Source organism: Podarcis bocagei (genome assembly GCF_964188305.1).
Source record: "Podarcis bocagei genome assembly, chromosome: 7".
NCBI classification, from domain to species: Eukaryota; Metazoa; Chordata; class Lepidosauria; order Squamata; family Lacertidae; genus Podarcis; species Podarcis bocagei.
The window spans coordinates 51,396,920-51,417,018 of NC_138132.1; the positions used below are offsets into that span (position 1 = coordinate 51,396,920).

General features: G+C 43.1%; 1 protein-coding gene across 2 annotated transcripts in view; it reads left to right on the forward strand.

Moving 5' to 3' along the window:
- Positions 1 to 20,099, forward strand: part of BANP (BTG3 associated nuclear protein) — a 150,966-nt gene that overhangs the window by 79,741 nt on the left and 51,126 nt on the right. The window contains exons 10-11 of one of the 2 annotated variants that reach the window (XM_081202604.1): positions 1,288 to 1,350; positions 3,478 to 3,522. In XM_081202604.1, coding sequence (XP_081058730.1) covers positions 1,288 to 1,350; positions 3,478 to 3,522 — 108 coding nt within the window. Of the gene's footprint in view, positions 1 to 1,278; positions 1,351 to 3,477; positions 3,523 to 20,099 lie in introns of both variants that reach the window. The other variant, XM_081202606.1, reaches the window with a different exon arrangement.

Below are 20,099 nucleotides of genomic sequence, written 5' to 3' on the forward strand. Positions count from 1 at the left end.
TTTGCAACATAGGGTTGGAAATACAAGACGGGGCAAACATTTAATTCATTAATTTAAAAACACACACATTCATATCTGGCTTTCAAAGAAATATGAGACTCTGCAGAACAATTAGACAATGGAAAAATGTGACAATAAAAACTATCAATAAGACAGCAAAACATAACTCTTGATTACAGTAACTAAGGGTGCCAGGAGCTGGTATTAACAGCCAGGGTGCTGTGTATCAGTATCAGTATCAAACTTTATTTCGGTCACATATCAGCATAAGATAAAACATATGGATAAACGAAACACATAAGACTTAAAACAGGTAAGGGATAAAAGCTAATAATTAAAAGGTGATAATACCATACATAACTTAAAAAGATAAAAACAAGGACAGATAGTTGAAAGCGACTTTAAGGGAGGGAACCATCTTTCTATCCCTTTAAATAATTTGTCCTGTTTCTCAGCATCCTATTGCAATTAAAATGTTCATGAACATTCCATGGCACCTCTGTAGCTCAGCTTTGTTGAAACAATCCCTCCCTCTCCCTCTCTCTCCCTCCCTCTCTCTCTCTCTCTCTCTGTGTGTGTGTGTGTGTGTGTGTGTGTGTGTTTTGTTGGGGCAGGGGTTGTTTCAATATTGTCAAATCAACTGAGGGCCTGGGATCTATAACCTCTTGTTTTAATACAGTAATTGATACAGGATGACTGTGTGTTCAGGTGCTTGTCCAGTAGTCACATGCCAGGAAAGGTCAGGGTGTACCTGTAGCTTATTCTCTCCTTATGGAGGGATAAAGCTTTCCTAAAGAGCTTGACCTTGCACTTCCCAAACAAGCCATGCCTCAGTGGATATTTTCCAGGCTCTATACCAGGGAGACAACTCTGAATTCTCTTTTGTTGTTGTTTAGTCGTTTAGTCGTGACCGACTCTTCGTGACCCCATGGACTAGAGCACGCCAGGCACTCCTATCTTCCACTGCCTCCCGCAGTTTGGTCAGACTCATGAATTCTCTACAAGCATCTAAATTATACTCTTTCTGTCACCACCAGAGTCGGAAAATCTCTAGATACTGAGAAAATAAAACCTTGGATAATTTAGTCATGTACCACCCAGGGCTCAGCAATCCCATCTGTACTTGAAATGGAATGCTGTTAAAGTGTGCGTGCAGCAAGTATTCCGAAACAAGAGGCATTGACTTCTTCTGTGTCTGCTGAGTTGATTTGCTTTGAGCCTATTGTATTCCACTGATTTTGACTGATGCTTCTTGTGTTTCTTTCCCTCCGCTCATGGATCCCACAGGGTCACCTCCACATAGCCCAGGTGCCACAAGGAGAGCAGGTCCAGATCACGCAAGACAGCGAGGTGAGTCATAGACTGAGTGGCCAGCTGGGTAAAACCTGTCCTGCAGTTGTAGTGATCTTACAATTCTTAGCATGGCTAACATGTTGATAGAAGGAGGCAACAAGGATGAAGTTAAACTTATGGCATTGTAAAGGAAAGCAGCACATTCCAGTCCTAGGCATGCACCATTGAAATGAAGATATGTAGGACATTGCATATGCCCTTAGTTTATTCTCCCCACCCTTGGTTTCCAGCTGTATTAAAAACACAGCAGGATGAACCAAGGATCACATTCCACTTTATACATTTATATACACAGATCCACACTTCTTTATAATGTAATGTATGAGCATTCATGCAGGGGTTTCCTTTTCAGCTCAGTATACATGACTAGAAGCTGATCTGTATTTGTGTCTTCAGCTATTTTTGCTTAAAAGGTGAAAGTAGGAAAGTAGTGCCAGAAGCTGCTCTAAAACTACGGTATGTGTATTCAGAACTAGCCATGTATAGCCTAATGATAGTTACTCTGGATCTCATGTGGTGCTGAGGAAACTCCAGAGAGGCTTTGTCTCTTGCGATGTTAACAAATTACGGGAAGAGTCTGTTCCTGCACGCCCATATGACTTAAGAGGGAGTTGTCTTGGACATGAAGGAAAGCAGGATCAGGTCCTTCTTTCATCCATGTGGATAGAAAACATCTGGATTGGAGTTTATTCCAGTTTATTCTCCATTCCTTTGGATGGAAGCAGAATAGTTGCTGACAGCATGAAAAGGATGACAACTGACTACCCCCCTCTTAGAGGAATACTCATTTTGCCTCTTACATGTGAAAAATCTATGGGAAATTACCTTTCCCCCTTTCCCCTTGCCTTGTTTCAGGCAGCTACTAAGAGCGTAATTGCAGATTGCATTGAAATGTCTTCCTGTGCTTCATTTCTTCCTTTATGCTTCTAGACCCAGAGGCTTCTCCCAAAATCAGCTGCAACATTTAGAATCTTTTATAACTGATGTCTTTTGTGACTTCCATAATGGAGCCCCTGTTTGCCTGTGGAACCGAGTTTTGACAAAAAGAAGAGAAATAGTTGCTAGCTAATAGAAATGACAGCCCCAGTATAGCAAATATTGTATCCATTTAGGAGAGTTGCATTCTGTTCCAGCCAAAGCTGTGCCATATTACTCTGCTAATTTTAGGCTGATAGACATTTTGATTTTAGGTATGTCTGCATGTTTGCAAATCTGAGCAAATAAACAAAGGATGCTATTGCTTAAAAGCTAGAACAAACAACAACAACACCACTGTATGTTGATCAGCCACACTTTCCAGAGAATCACCAGCAGGGCTTTGCATAGTTTGCAAGGCATGAACAGAGAAATTCCTGTTGGGTATAGTTTATAGCACCCTGAAGTTCTCGGCTTTTATTAAAAGCAACAATGAAGTTTCTAGCCCTCATGGCTGCAAATAAAGTTCAAAAACTTATGAGGAATGGTAGATAAAGCCTTAGAAAACAGAAGCAGTCTGAGTAGTTGTGATGCACTCCTTCTAACCTCCCCATAGCAGGTAGCAAAAACTGAACACTTAATTCAGGCAGTGACAAAAGTCTGGTGCCCCCGCTTTGGGGGGGACATGCAGCTGTGCTTGGGAATAGTTGCTTAGAGCTGGGAGATTTGTGGCAGGTTTTTAAAAAAGTATTTTAATTTTCATTGACTACCAAATGCTTGGGAGGAGAGATAGGCTACGGCAGAATAGAGACCCATAAGAGAATGAGCGGGATGGGAAGTTGAGAATTTAAAATTGCATTTAAAATGTTGTATAATACCACTGTAGGGACCTGAGAGTTGAAAAGTGAGTAGGACCTAAATAAATAAATCAGCTCATTTGCTTAGTGTATTTAGAGGCACCATTCTTGGTGCAGAATATACACATTTATAGCCATTAGCCCTGTCCATGGGTTGGATAGCTTTGTGTATATAAAACAAGGGTTTTATATGGTTCTTACTGCCAGGCACGATAATTCACTTCTAAAACTGGGTGAATTTCCTTAAGTAAAGTAATGAAGAACACTAATAAGGTACAGAAATGTGCCCTTTTTGCAGTCTTCCTTCCTCTTAATTCCTGGCTTACATTTAATGTATAATTTTTTCCCCCAGGGTAACTTGCAGATACATCAGGTTCATGTCGGACAAGATGGCCAGGTAGGGATTCACCTCTTGAATGAACTTCTAAGAAGCATTTGTGATTTTGTTGGTGGGAAGCACACTTTTCCTGCATCCTCCTGAGACTAGGCAGTGTGTTTTTTTTTATGTAAACAAATTTGAAATGTAATCCAGCTTGTAGCAAATGTGGCTGCCTGACATCCTTCTGTCAGTATATCTTAAAACTTCCTTGAGTGCTGGTTGCCCTGGTGTTGTGCTGAATGGAAAGGATGTTCCTCCTTCCTTATCATCGGCTGTCAGCATGGCCAGATGTGATCAACAAATTCTCCAGACATGGGGATGTTTGATGCTAAGATGATAACGGACACTTGACTTAATCACCATCGTGAGAAAGAGAAGCCTTTCCACATCTGCTTTCATTTATTTCAGTAACTGCAAACTTTTTTCTGTAATTCTCAGATGCTTGGGGATATGGTTAGGGATTCTGCACATGCTTAAACAGCTCTCTTCTTACTGTTTTATATGTCCCAGAGCAGTTTCATGACTGTGGTGAGTCTTTTTACCATGGGAATTTCCAGTCAATAGCCTAAAATATGAACATACCCTCACAAGGACCTTTGAACCTAGTCCATAAAACTATAATCTGCAGAATTGTCTTAAGATTGCGCAGATGTGTGGCACAAGGTGCTAGAAAATCTTACCTAGGAAATATTAACCCAGAGAAAAGATAGCCAAGCTCTAGTCTGTAGAAGTGCTTGTAGTATCAGCGTCTCTGGTGTCACCAGTTGTGCGTCTTCCTCCATTCTCTCTCTCTCTCTCTCTCTCTCTCTCTCTCTCTCTCTCTCTCTCTCTCTCCCCGCCCCCCGCGCCCTTGTAATTTTTTTGTCCTGGTAGTTGCTTTGGATTTAGGTCTTGTTTTTCTGGCATGATAGTCCATGGAACCAACAAAATCCTGCCAAAAAGAACTCTCTCTACCTCCACATGTGTTCTATTAGCTTAACGTTTCATATTTCAGTGCACGTTTAATAGAAATACCAAACTGCAGAAATAATTAAACGTCGTATTTTAGCTAATGGAGTGTATACAAGTCTTCAGAACAATGGGAGGGTTCAGTTCTTGGCAACAGATATAGATTCTCCCAGAGGTTTCCTCATTGTCTGTCTTTGTTCTTTTTTGACCTCCATCTACTCTTCTGCTGCTGCCCAAACCTCCCCCTCCCCACTCTTCTTCCTAATGCTGAACTTCAGGGAGTGACCAGGCCCCACAGGTATTGGATGTGTCTATCCTACACAAGGCATGTGGAGATAAGCCCTCAATGTCCTGTACAAGGAGGAGAGCAGAGCATGTTAATAAATGCCTTCCACTTATTTTCTCTGCCATTTCCTTTGTGCAGCCCAGCAACAGCCCACCTCTTCTAATAACAGAAAATTTAGCATGACTCTAGAAAAATAGAAGTTGGCTAAAACATTAGATTTTTCAACCTGCTCAGAGTTTGCTTGCAAATTCTGGCTTTTCAGAAATTGGAAATCAATGATAGGGAGACTTAATGCCCACCGGAGCACTCTTCCATTGTCTCCCGAGACAGATGGATGCCAGCCAGCCAACCAACCAACCAACCAACCAACCAGATTTAGTGAGCTCCACCTCTTCAATCTTGAGCAAGAGGTGGAACCTGCATAGAGCTTTCAAAAGGTTTCCTGAGAGCAAGGAGAACAGGGAAGAGAAAAACGTGTTGAAACTGTGTGTCTGGTGTTCCTAGATGGAAGCGCTGAGTGCTTTGAAAAAGATCCCCTTTTGTGGTGTTTGAGGATGGATTGATGCGGGGTGTGTGAATGAGAGAGAGAGAGAGAGTGCGCAAAAGCAAGCATGTGAAGTGGTGATGCATCACCTCAGTTTCTCAGCACTCACAGTGTGGGGTGGGGGGTGAGCAAGAGCAAGGCTCTGTCTCGTCTACTTTCCTCACGCAGTTCCCAGCAGGATACAGAGGTTTGCAAACTTTTCATGTTGGTGACACATTTTAGACATGCATCATTTTGTGACACAGTAATTCAGTTTTACTAGCAAACCAGAGGTTAAGCTAGCCCCTTTGCAGCCCTGGGAGGAGCGTGGGGAGCGTTTGTGCAGCACACCTACACACTGTAGCTGACACACTAACGTGTCGCGACACACAGTTTGGAAAGCTCTGTTCTACACTACAGGAATACACACTTGATTTGAAGTGGGGTGGGGAAATTTTCCCACCTTTCTGTAAACAGCCTGCTGTTAGCATGCAAATAAATGGGAAATCTGGTTGCAGAATCTAATCTTCCTACACTCCAAATTTAGACTCCTTTTCTTCAGAATTAGGAAATGATTTGGTAGAAGTTTCACAGGCCTTTGTTACCCTTGAAAGAAGGCAAAATGTATTGACAAGTCTTGCTAAAACAGCTGCTTGTGGTGCCATAACAGATGCATGCTCCTCTGCAACCTCTTGTTCGTTTTAAGGAGGCTTCTGCAGGATAAGATCCCAGATGATAATTGTCCCTGATGTGATGCTGTGAGGTCTGTGACATTTGGGTCTTCCTGCTGCACACCAGAGCTGAATTTACAGCATCTGTTCCCAGCATGATCTGCCATAGGAAGCTGAACAGTTGCTATGTGAAGTGCAGTGTGGACGAGTTAGTGTGTTCTTGTGACCTCACAGCCTTATCAGGAACTTCCAAATGCAGTTATCTGTGGGAGGACAATCTGTACATCTTAGGGCACGGGTGTCAAACACAAGGCCCCCGGGCCAAATCCGGCCCGCCAGACCTCGTCATGTGGCCCGTGGCATCAAGGGCGAGGAAGCGAGCTTCTCATCCTTTTTACTGGTCCCGACCCAGATTTTAGGGTCTGCACTCCGGCGGAGGCTCTCTGCCTTTCTAAAAAGTGACCCATGCAAACAGCCTTCCCTGCCTGCTTGCAGACAGGGCTCCAACCGAAGCGCCCCGTCGGCGCTGCCTACCGGCCGGTCCCACAACTTTCGCCTGCCTTGCGGGCCGGGCAAAGAGGCTTTCTGCTCACTCGGTCCAGTCCGGGGCTCGCTGCGGAGGAGGCGGTCCCGCGAAGCCGAGCTTGGAGCCGGCTGCCTCCGCCCCTCGAAGCCTCCCAGGCGCGGCTGCTTGAGGGGGCGGGTTGCGCGCGCCACAACTTTTGGAGCGCGAGGGAGCCGCGGAGGCTGGCAGCGAGGGCAGGGAGCGAGAGCCACGCTTGGGACGCCGCTCGCTCACTCGCTCGGGCCGCAAGAAGAGGCCACTGCGGCGCTGCAGCTGGCGAGGAGATGGCTGGGGGCGCGGGCGGCGGGGCCAGGGGCTGGCTGGAGGTCGCCCTGGTGGATAAGTAGCGGGCCGGCAGGCAGGGAAGGGAACGGTGGAGGCGAGTGGAGAGCGGGGACCCAGCACAGGTCTTGCTGCAGGCGGCGCGCCCCCGCTGGGCTGGAAGAGGCGAAGCTGCTGCCGGTTCAGCTGCGCAGAGTGGGGTGGAGGGAGGCGGGCGGGCGGTGTGCCACACCGCAAAGCAGGGGCGCCTCCCACCCCGAAGAGGACCGCGCCAGCATCTGGGCGGCTGGAGCAAAGTGGGAGCCTGCCAGCAACTTGGCTGCGGGAGCCTGGCTACGAAACACCGCCCCCCTCCCCACGCCAACACATCGGCTTTCTCCGGGCCGGAGGACTTGGCAGATAGCCCCCTCCCCGGGAGCAACTGCAGCAGCTCGGGGCCCCAGCAGGACATCCTGGCCACCTGCGCTCGCGGTGCCGCTGGGGCTCCCTTGCAAGGAAGAAACTGCTGCTGCCCAAACTGCAGCTCCGTATCCTCCGACTCCTGAGTGCGGTGGCAGGGCGGGGGGAGGCAACATTTGCTTCTGCTCTGCTCTGTTGGGACAGGCTCCTGTCTCCTCCCCGTTGGAGCTCCAGTCTGCCTGGAAGCCCATCTCGTCATCTTTTTTAAAAATCATTATTATTTCTTCTTCTATTCTTATTTAAAATCGTACTGGAATAGGTATATTAAATAGTGTATAGGTTCAAGACAACACACACCAGTGCCTAAGGAAAAATAACTTTGATAAAGTCCTACAGATACAACCGGCCCTTTGAGGGTGACCAAACTGTTGATGTGGCCCCCGATGAATTTGAGTTTGACACCCCTGTCTTAGGGGAAGACTAAAGGGAAAAAACAAGGGGCCCACAAAGGATGTCTATTTTCTCTGCCAGTCACTGCACTCTAGAAGCTGTTTATTTGCAATTAGCTTATGCCAAGAGGCAAATTTGCTTGTTCACAGAGAGATCCAACTATTCACAGAAAAGTCTCAAACCAGTCCTGTTTTAACATTAGCTTTTCATGATACATGTCCCCTTCCTTCTCTTCAAATAATACTGATTGCATCTTGCATTTGATTCGTATCAAAGAGGCATCTCATTGGTTGGAGTTTGTTTAATATCTAGTTTTATCCTGTAATAGCAAGTTTGTTGCAGATGTTGAAAAAAATAAATATACCAGCCTCACACTGTCATTTTTTAAAAATGAGACTTGCTTTGACTGACCAAGTTTAACATAACCAGTCCATGGGCTAGGAATATCTCCCTGGTTCAGAAAGAAAGCAAAAGCAAAACAACCTTCGCTTTTCTCGTTGAAATAGCTTTCTGGCTTAATATATATGTTTTATTTTTCTGTTTGTGCAATGGTATATGGCTTCCAGGATTAAATGCAGTGTCCTACACAGGAATAATAAAGGGGACATGGGTGGCGCTGTGGGTTAAACCACAGAGTCTAGGACTTGCCGATCAGAAGGTTCGCAGTTTGAATCCCCGCTGCAGGGTGAGCTCCTGTTGTTCGGTCCCAGCTCCTGCCAACCTAGCAGTTCGAAAGTGCTGCTCTGGTTCACCAGAAGCAGCTTAGTCATGCTAGCCACATGACCCGGAGGCTGTCTGCGGACAAATGCCGGCTCCCTCGGCCAATAAAGTGAGATGAGCACCGCAACCCCAGAGTCGGTTACGACTGGACCTAATGGTCAGGGGTCCCTTTATCTTTACCTTTTACACAGGAATAAAAAACAACCAAACAATCAAAACCCCTGTAGCAAATACATGTATTGGTCTTAACCGCAGAGTTGATCAGCACATGAAAAGTGTTAACTTGCATACTCTCTTTACACTGTTCCTGCTTAATTCTGAGATCACCTTACTCCACCCCAAACTCCTTCAGCTACAGAGCCTCTGATTTAAAAATGTCTGTTGTGCTCCTTTTTTATTTTAATATTTTATTTAATATTTTAATGTTTTATTTTAATAAAAGTCTTTGTTTTTCTCTTTTCCCCTGCCCCGGATGACAGAACTCTGTTATGTGTCCCATGCATAGCCAGGTTTAAATAGGGTTAGGGTTGCAGGATAAGAACAAAGAAACCAGATAACTAAACAATAGCCAACACATCTGCTTAAATATAAGCAAGAAGCAGCAGCAGCAGCAGAACAACCTGGAAAAAACCAGTTGCACCAACTAGCTAGGGATGTTGCAAATCATTCAAAGATCCAACAAAACAGACTTAAATTTACAAAGCAGGAGATTGCCTGTAGTATGGGAGTCTCATACAGATCTTCAAGCGGGGCGGCGGGGGGGGGGGTGTTCTATAACTGGGCACTGCTACTGAAAAGGTTTTGTCCAATGGCTCTACTAGCAGCACATCTGGCAGTGGTGGGAAGAAGGCCTCTGCATCCAAACCATACAGCTTGAAAGAGAGTGACCAACGTTTTGAGTTATGCTCAAAAATGAATTGGCAGAAACCCCACACTCATTCACACAATGTAGAGCGATGCCGAAACTACTGAGCTCTAGTTAGCTTCCAGACATTGGCTGAAACATGCGCTCTGTTTTCGTGCATATCTGTTCAATGGAAGATTCTCCCTCATCAAATGTGCAAATTTCTATAAGAAAAGTGAAGCTTGTGAGAATTTGGTTCAGCTTGAAACATTGTATAGTTTCAGCTTTAAAAGACTGCTGCTTGCCCTGATATCTTCTTGATCAGGCAGTTAAAATAAATGCATGCACAACTTTCAAAGTTTTTTTCTTCTTCAGATTATGAAACATAAGGTTGCTAAGCACCCAAATGTAATCCTTTTAATTCTCTTTACTGACAGCTCAAGTTTGGTTTCTCTCGGGATGCAATTAGGTGGGTGCTTTAAATATAGGCCAGTTCAGTAATTTTTGTTTTGTAAATACTATCTTGACACTCACTCGTGGGGATAGTCTTTTATTATAATGTAGGAATGTTAATAATGTTTCTTGTGTTTTGGCCTTTTGTGGCATCCATGCCAAAGAGCTGATTCTGCTGGAATCTCTCTCGCTCTCCTGGGCCCTTCTGTTATTTGCGTGTGACCAACAGAGGGCAGTGCTAGTAAGATCTTTGTTGCACACTTTTCTAAAGGTTTGAAGAAACAGAGAGGAAACGGAGACACTGGACATCTCCTGCATCCTCTAACTCCGTGTTAGGGGGACACAGGCATTCAGAAGGTGGTTGTTCCAGCTCCTCCAATGCCAGAGGCTCTTTCGCTCTTTTGTGTACACGAAAACTGTTTGCCTGTTTCAGCACATCTGCTTTGAATAATCAAGGCGGAGAAACAAACAAGATTGTTAGGAGAAAAACAACAAAATGAAAAACTAAACGCTGTGCAGCTGGAAACAAGAAACTGCTCGCCTTTTTAAAGAAAAAAAATTGAAAAGGAGAAAAATTAGCGTCATTACTGGCAATTCGTTGATAAATGATTGCAAACAGCTTTTCCTGGATTTGCCCTAGTTCTTAGAAACTAAAATATTAATTTGAAGTGAAGAGCTTTAAAACTGTGTTCATAGGAGCTTACAGACAATTCTTTTTTTGATGAAATCTTTTGCAGTTTTCATTCTTGAAAACAGTTTCCACATAAACTTTAGTGGTTTTTAACTTTCCAAAATTGGGAGCTGTCTTATCCCTATGTTCCTGGGATAAAGTATTCCGAACGGGCATCTCCTTGGCACTCACTTTTTTTAGTGAATAATTTTGCAGTGTTTCCATGCACACTTGGAACTCTTTGTGCGGAGCAGCTTTTTGTTTATTTCTCCATTTCAGGAAGGTGGAGCTTGGAGCTCTAAGGGAGCACAGAGCTTATGGCTTCCATCCCTTCCTGACTCAGAAATGGGTCTTGATCTAGGCAGGTCCTTATATGTGTTTTCCCCCAGCTCCTGCATAGCCCCACATCAGCTAGCCAGGAACTTCATCAATAGCCCTGATGTTCCTGCCATGGTTTGCTGTCATTGCTGCAGCCCTGGGGTCGATGAGAGTAAGAGCCAGCCAGAAACCCATGTGGCAGGAGTTGTGCCTCTAGGGTACAGGCCATAACTCAGTGGCAAAGCACCCACTTTGCATGCAGAAGGTCCCTGGTTCTGTCCTCAGTCTTTTCCAGGCAGGACTGGAACCCTGGAGAGCTGCTGCCAAACAGTGCATACAGTACTGCTCCAGATGGACCCAATGGTCTGATTCCATATAAAGCAGCTTTCTATGTTCCATGTTCTTTCCATCTGCTACTGAACTGGGTCTGCCACATCCTTCTTGTTGAAACTCTCCTAAATACAGATGCTAAGGAGTAAGTGTCGCTGAACACAGTAAACGTACTTCAGTCTTTATATGTATAGGATTGAAATGCATGTCTAAGATGTTATATCTCCATTGTAGTTAAGTAGTTTTGATTGATTATCAACCGGTCTTTTAACTGATTATTCAAATCAACACACAAATAAATTTCTGTATCTCCAAAAATTCAGTTTTGGTGCCTTGTTGACATATTGAAGGTAATGCAGAATAACATAAGCAAAAGATTATTTCTCATTGTTAATGTGGGGTTTGTGCAGTAGTTAGTTAAGGGTGGATTGGTTCCTTGTTTTCCCAGCTTATTAGAACCTGAAGTTAATTGTTTAGTATATGATAGATATGCTTCATTATCTGTACGGTCCGTTTTCATACTTCTAAGTTGGGGGGAAGCCATTGCAGAAAGAGCAGCCGTTTAGCATTTTACAAATTGCTGAAACTATTTACAGTTCAGGTTTTAGCAGTTTCTGTTTGAGCATTAAAATAGAACTATAACTGTGCCTCCACAGTGTAAGTTCTTTTTAAGTTTTAGTTTCTTTTTTTAAGGCAAATTATGAAGGCATATCAGATGTACATAACTTCTGTCCAATTTTGCAAGCGAAGGTTGTTGCCGTCCTCCTTTTACATGCTATTTGTCATGGCAGAGAAAGCAGCAAAAAACTCTATCCTCCCGTGAAGTTACTGCTTTGGAATAACAGCTCTGGGTGCTGTATAATGGCTTGTGATATTAAGTTGAATGTAAAATGTCTACTACAGGTTATAAAATTTGATGGCTGCTCTGCAAAATTGTTCATGCTTTAATGGGAAGGGTAAATGCTTAATACTGTGATTGTTATAAGTGTTCCAACACAAGAGAGTGAGTCACACTTCAGCAAATTAGGGCAGGTGCTGGTATTCAAGATAATTTCAGCAGCTGGGCATACTATAAGCTCTCAGAAGTAAGCAGCAGGAATCGGTGTACTCTTCAGTCTGGAGTGTAGTTTGCTAAGTATGCTTTAATGGCAGCTTCACCAGACACAATTCAAAGTAGGTTAAACACATTTAAAGTCCCTTGGAAATAAAATGAGGCTTTCAGCCCTTAACTACGTGCTAAAGCCCTGTTGATTACAATGGCAACTAAATTTGGTTTGATATTTATTTATTTGTGGGGCTGTCACCTGATTAAAGAAATATTGGTCTATGAATCATATAAGGTTTAGTGAATCAAGTGAATTCTGCCTAAGTTTGCACATGAGAAAACCTTAGCTCTGAAGAAAAAGCTTTCTAAGTTTATTTTTAGGTAATGCATATGTGTGCCATAGCAGGCATTGTCTTAGATGTGTCTCCTTTTCTCTGTCACATAAGGAGTCGATGCCTTTTTAAAGATGGTGCATGTACTGTGTTCATAAGTGTTTCTGTTAGAATCATTTTACAGATTTTTAAAATAGGCAGATTAATCAGTGGGCGCCTTTTCAGTCAACCAGAATGGTTTTTAACCAGCTAATGTAACTTGTTGCCATTAAGCATTATAGCCATATTTACTGATCGCTTGTCCCCTCCTGAAAGTGCAGAGTGGGTTGCCATTTTAAAAGCATAAAGTCCATTAGGATACTGTCATGCAGTTGAGCCATTCTTGCCCCCAACCAATCCACTCTCTGAATAAACATTCATGCTGCCTGACTGAGAAGATAAAAAAGTTCAGATGTATACAGCCAGGACTGTATTGATAAGAAAGTGATACTTCCACACCCAATATGTGAAATATTTCAACCCATGCTGGTTGCTCTCTGGCTGCCTGTGATCAGTGCCGGGCCAGTGTATTTCCTGCTGTAAGGGGCAAATATGAAAGTGTCATAAAGAGAAAAGCGCCATCCCCATAAAATAGATGCACTCTATGCTTTATGAGACTGCCCAGAGTACATAGGAAGCTGAGTATTGCTGCATATAGCTCAGTACTATCTACACTGACTAGCAGTGACTCTCCAGGGTTTCAGGCAGGGTTCTCTCCCAGCCCTACCTTGAGATGCCAGGGATTGAATCTGGGACACCTGCATACAAAGCAGATGCACTGCCACTGAGTCATGGCCCTTCCCAAACTGTAGAGGAAACTTGTTGCTTCTTCTGTTGTGGCAGCTAGTCAGAATAGATGAATGCCTTTTCTCTAAGAATATCAGCTCTCTTTTTATCCATCTTTTTATATCTCAAGTAGCAGCATTCGTAGATCACCACACCATTAGTTTAACTGCACTTGTTAATACAATACATGTTTACAATTTTGTAATTGTTCCACACCATTAGTTTAACTGCACTTGTTAATTTAAGTTGCTATTTTTAATCTCATGAATCTTTTTAACATGTATTGTATTTTAATGCCAATGCCATCCTGCTTTTAAGAAACTTGACAGATGGAAGGAACTATTTTAGGAAGGAAGGTATTGAGCAAGTATTATTAACTTCACCTCCCCCAAAAAACTCTCTTATCCTTTCTTTCTCTATTATATCCTCATGGCCATCACTACTTTGTTTAGATTAGTGCTGTTATGGCTCAGTAGCTAAGATGTCTGAGTCAGGAAGCCCCCAGTTTAAATGTTGCCCCAGCTACAAGACCCCAAAAAGGATCAAGGCAAGACACCTGTTTTTTTTTAAAAAATGTTGTTTAAACATTTAAACAACACTTGGCTCACTATGATCCAAAGACCTGCAAGTTGGCTCTGCTGGCTTTGGTTTCAGATGTGCATGCACTAAGGGAAGGTATAGGGGACAGCTTCTTCTTTTGAAATGAACAAGGGGTTCACCAGAGTTCCGCCATGCTCACTGGATCCTATACCATTCATGGTACACATGGACAGTTTCATGGGACCGTACAGCTCATATCCTGCAGGTGCCTGCTTTGGGTGGGGTTTCTGAGTGTCAGAGTCCATGGACTAGTCTCTGGTGAAGCAGAATGAGCTTTCTGGAAAAGGATAATTCCTCTGTCATATTTTTGGCATTCTCCTAAGAGGATGGGTTGTGCCATTAAAATTCCTCTCACGGAGCCGGGAGTATTTACAGTGCTTTAAAGGATCTGTTCTTTACTTGGAGTATATTATGTTCTTTATTCACCCAAATCTTGTTTTAATATTGCTGTAAACGTAATAAGGAGAGATATGATAAGACAGGGTAATCTTTTAAAATGAAGGGGAAATAATTTTCTTTGCTTTCAAAGGTGATGTCTGGGCCTAGAATTCATCTCATTACAATTTTTTTTTTGTAATAAAAACTGTCCTCTGTGTGGAATAGCAATGATTACAAAGCTATCTTTCTAGGGAAATCTATCCCTAATCTATGGAAATAATTCTCTCTCTCTCCCTCCTTTTAAAAAAGCATTCTTCATTTGTGATTCTCTGATTATCTGATGAGAACTCTCCCTTAACACTTTTGTACTTGGCCACATGCTACCTCATTTTACCCGTATAAAAATCTGAATCCCTGACCTTTCGCTTCTACTCCCCCTGCTTCCAGCAACCTTTGTTGTCGTTTCTATGTCTTTCCATGCTGTGCCTGCTACAGCCTATAGTCATGCTTCCTTATTTTCACATAAATGTGTACACTGTATTGCAATGCCCCAGTTTGGCTGGCTCTGAGCTGCTAGTAGCCTTTCAAAATGCACAACCCCAGGGGTGGAGGGCTCTCCCCCCCCCCAATTAATTAGTGCTCTCCTAAAGAACCTGATGCACTGGTTTTCTCAGGCCTGGGATATACAGTGGGATTGATCCAAAGGTTGCTTCTTTGCAGCATCCATTGCTGAACAGATCACCCAGTTCCCTCTTACAAGCAAAACTTTCAGTGAAAGGCAAGTCCCGCCTTTCATTGCTTTTACCAGGCTCAATTTGCTTTTCATTGAATTAGAGTGTGGCTCTGTGAGCATGAAAGGTAGAGGATGCAGGAAGGGCAGCAGACGGTTGCGCAGAGTTGGCACATGGTTGGCTTCCAGATTGGGATCTATAGCCCAGTTCATAATCAGGCTGTCGGAGGACATCAGATGGCCTGGCTGAGCCTCTCCAGTTGGCTGTTGGGTCCCCTGCCATCTCCATTGCCCTGCACTTCTCTTTTAACCCTGATTGCACTGCTGTCCAGCTACCATGTCCCTTGTTTTCCTTATGTGAGTATTGTAAAGGAACCTGTAAAGTGTGCGCAGGACAGGCTGTAAAACACAATCTGAAGAGTGCTACCCTAAAAGGAGGAAACAAATATATTTCTGCTTTTAGCCAGCTTGAATCTGTGTGATAATGAGTGTGCTACCCTGTGTAACAAATACACCAAAATGTGCACTTGTCTTGCTTGTTTGCACAGCATCACATGTCTTGAGTGTTGAAGAAGAAAGGGGTGTGGGACTGGTTACAGGGCTTTGGGGTCCTTGTGAGATTTGGCTAATAGGAGAGAGAAAACTTGAAGAACTGTACACTGATGAATTTTAATTCACATACTTAATTGTTGAACTAGAAGATCCTGAAACTTACTTTGGTTTATGAGAAGCTCAAGTGGTGTCCTAGCATCTGCATTCCTCACAGCATAATTGCTTTTTGGAGGAAAGTGGGGGTGAAGTACAGGAGGTTACATGAGGCACAGGAAATATTTTATTGTTAATTAAAACATTCTACAAATGAATAACACACTTGTCTTGGGAGGAAAGGACTGGCTAGTGGGTGCCAATTTTTCAGCTCTGCCAAAGCAGGCATGTGAGGATCAAATTAATTGACTTTCTGTTGTTCATTTGCTTAATTCTTTCTATTACTGCTGGTGTGTGTGTATGCTTTAATTCAGTCAAAAGAGGGCAACATTCCTTCCTTTTTCATTGTCTTTTTCTCTCATCACCGCATTGTGTATTCAATAATTAATTTTTTTCATAAATCAATATAGCATTTGTGTCTTCCCCGCCTCCCAGTGCTTCTGAAACATAGCAAAATATTTGTGTTTAGAACAGCCACCGCAAAGTAGAACAAAGGGCTAGCTTATACCAAAAAGCTTTTCCCCCAATCCCTTTTTTCCAAGTTGGTGTGATGTTTTAGTTCAGTGTTTTGACAAACTCTGGCTTGAGCTGCAATGGGAGAGTGTGCCAGTCATGAAGAACCCAGACAAAAGCTGATTTGTTTTCAGTACAGCTCATCTCTCCTGTCTTTTTTTTTTTTAACCCTTCTAAGAGTTTGTGGGCTTTATTTAGTTGGTACAACCATATGGTTTGCCAAAAGTAGTGTATTCCTTGTTTAGTTGTTTAGTGGAAACCTTCAGTTGTTCGTTTGAGCCAAAGGCTTTGGTCTTTGGCAGTGGTGCATTGCTGCAAGGATGTAAGTGACATTATTGCTGTGACTGTGAAACTCCGAATAAAGACCATGCCAGCTGCTCCTTTATTTCAAACTAGCAAAATATCTGTAATAAATGTGGGGTGGAGTGTGTATATGTGTAGTAGGTAGGTTTGTTGGAGAATTTGGATGGGAAGAAAATGGAAATTGCTGCAGTTTGCATGTTCTACTGTGATCAGGAATAGAAATCAGTCAAACGAAAATGAGTGGTATTCATTCATGTAGTATTATCCTCTTGGGCTTCCTGATCAGAAGGTCGACGGTTCGAATCCCTGCAACAGGGTGAGCTCCTGTTGCTCTGTCCCAGCTCCTGCCAACCTAGCAGTTTGAAAGCATTCCAGTGCAAGTTGATAAATAGGTACCGCTGCGTCAGGAAGGTAAACGGCGTTTCCGTGCGCTCTGGCACTTGTCATGGTCCTCCGTGCACCAGTAGCAGTTTAGTCATGATGGCCACATGACCTGGAAAACTGTCTGTGGACAAACGCCGGCTCCCTTGGCCTGAAAGCAAGATGAGCACCGCAACCCCAGAGTCGCCTTTGACTGGACTTAACCATCCAGGAGTCCTTTACCTTTACCTTTCACCTTACTAGAGGGAGTTGGACAATATGGTCTTTGGGGGTAATCTTTCCAGTTGTCTTATTCTATAACACCAAAAATATAATACAGCAGGGAACTGGGAAGCACCTCTGAGCTCTCTTGGTTATACCCAAATGTTGTGCAGGTGGAAGGCCACTCAAACAACACCTCCCTCCCAATGCAGTCTGCATAACCTGCCCTGCCTCTGTTGGGAGTTGTTAGTAATGAAGTGGGCAGGTTTGTGCTTGCTGAAAGTCTGAGCTAGGTGAGGCACTGCCCCTTCTGTCCCAAAGGTCCAGCCTCCATAAATAGGTTTTCAAAGCCCATCGAAAAATGTGAAAAGAGGAAAGCCATTCAAGCCAGGGGCTATGCACAACAACTAGTGGTAGTGAATTCTGCAAATTCATTATGCATTGTGTAAGGAAGGGACTTCAATGGAATTTAGAGGCGGAGAAGTGTAGGAGTTAGTCTAAGGTATAAGCAGTACAACATACTATTGCATTGTAATTAAGGCTATGCAGTGCCTTATAGTGAACATAGTAACTGCTACCTCCCTCTTGAAGAAATGTACGAAGTTCACATTATACGGGGAAAGTGGTTTTGTGAAGGCATTTACCACAGTAAAAGAGCCTGTAGGAGCCCCCACTTGAGTGCCACAAGACGAGGCAGTTTGAATCTGAGGGTGAGACTCACTGTGAGGAGTACGTAGTCCAGAAGAAATGTTAAAATGGGAGTTCTTCTACACTTTGTTGACACTGCTTGTGTTTCCATTGAAGAGCAATTTGAGCAGCTTGAATTTCACAGGAATACATGGGGATTCTTGTACAACCTTGAAAAGCTACCACAAGAGATGCTTACCTCTACTGCATGGATCCACATAGAGCTTTCACTGAATACAAGCACTCCAACAATGGTGATGCAACTCTTTGTATTGTAATCTTTGTCACATTCTGTCTCCTGGAAAAGGTTCACCGTGAGGTACATCCATGATACCAAAATAACTGATGTATAGCTGATACCAAAATAACTGATGTCCTCCCACATGTTTGGGTAGCACTATTAATTCCCTCCACATTTCCAGTTATAGTTGCCAGTGGCAAGCATAGGTTTCCAAAGTTAAAGCTCATCAAAGCATGCTTGCAATCTTCCATGGTGGATGAGAGGTTCACATCATTTGATAGCCTATCCATCGAGAGCAGCAGTGCTCAAAACACTGACCTCTCAACCGCTACAGTTTGCACAAGCCAGAGCTAAAAAAGCCACATTCTGAGTAGTGGCAGTGCACTAAGCAACACAGAACTATCACAAGTTTTGCCTCAAATATTTTTTGTTTTGTATGTAGCCGTGCCTATCTTTTGGTAAGCATTCTTTATTTTAAAATAACAATTCATTTTATCTTTATAAATAATAAAGACGTTATAAATAAAAAGGCATCCAGCTGACCTCTTACAGCTTATGCCTTTATTTTATTATTATCTATATAGTGCTTATAGTGCTTATAATATTTGAAGTGCTCAGTAACATTGCCTCAAAGTAAAGCTGTGTTCCACTGATTTTTACCTAGCAAAAATGACATCTAACTGGAAATTGTAAAAGAAACATACTTTAAAGCTAATTGAATCTCAGGGTTTTAGCCCCATGTTGGGCAAATATTTCTGCATTGCAGGGGGTTTGACTAGATGACCCTTGTGGTCTCTTTCAACTCTATAATTCTGTGAAGGAATATCCTTTTTGTAGCCAGTACCTAAACAACCTATAGAACTTGGAAAAAAGGTTACAGATATTTGCTTTTTCCCACCCTAGTTCACTGTAGACAGTACATGCCATGTAACTCAGTTTTGTGCTCCCCACTCAGTTTGGCATACCAGGTGACTGCCCAGTTCACCCATCCCTAAGGCTTACCCTTTATTCCAGGCTCAAAAGCTGTGTCACACCCCAGTTTCCAAGGTCAAAGTTATGTAGATAAAGGAAGTCTTTTGCTAAATGAAAATATTTTGTTTCAATGAACATGAAGTTTTACAGCCTAATAAAAAGAGCTCTAGGGCAAATATGGGGGGAGAGTCAAATTGGGGAGTTGGCATTTCTCTTTATTTCATTTAAAAAGTTCTGGCTGTGAAATCACTTTAGCTAACTATGAGCCATTGTTTCTATATGTTATTAAACAGCCATCTCTAGTCCAAAGTTGTATAACTTTTTGAACTTTAGGAGCAAGTTGACATTTAGGAAATATGGACATGCCACTTTTGGAAAAGGCAAATGAAGGACCAGTTTCGTCAACCTCTCCAGCTGTCTGCACAGATGACCTGAGGCTGCAAAGAGTATCAGGAAGGATGTGCTTAATAAATCTGCTTTTCTCTCTCATCCCCTTCCTCACTTTCCTTGAGCCTTATGTCTGCGAATCGCATGCACTTCTGGGGCTGATCTTCTTATTGTTTCCCCTTTAAAACAAATCCTGATATTACCCCCAATCCCTTTGACTGCGGCTAATGGGATTAGGCAAAACTGTGCCTCTGAAACTGCATGTAGTTCCCAGGCCGTTGAGTTACATCCCCAAACTGCGTGAAGGTAAGGAAAGTTAATGTAGGAGTGCCAAGTGCAAATGTGTGGTGGAGAGTACTGAAGAGTTCCTTTCCTTTCTCATTGCCACATAATGGGGAAAGTGGTGGCCACAACAGGACAAGGTCTTGCCCCAGAGCAGAAAACCCTTGTTACTACTTCCATGTGGTTATTTACGCAGAGCTAATTGCAGTTGACAAGCCTGGGATAGAAAAGCTGGTGGAGCATCAGATTTTTTTTTCATTTCCCATCTGTTCTTTTGGTAGTTCTGTGTGAAATGTAATCTGGGTTTGATTGCATTAATTTTGTCTTTTTCCATCCTCAGCATACTCCCTGGGTGTTCCTATAAAGTGTTGGTTAGCCTTGTGCCATATGTTCATGCTTGACATTTGCTTGGAGACAGGGAACTCTCTGAGCCCTTCTGCTTTATGAGAGAATGAATGTAAGATGGCATAGGGCTTCCAACATAATTAGCTACCAGCTAATAAAAGAACTGGTTGTTTCATGATTTTCTACCATGAACACAGTTTTTTTTGGGT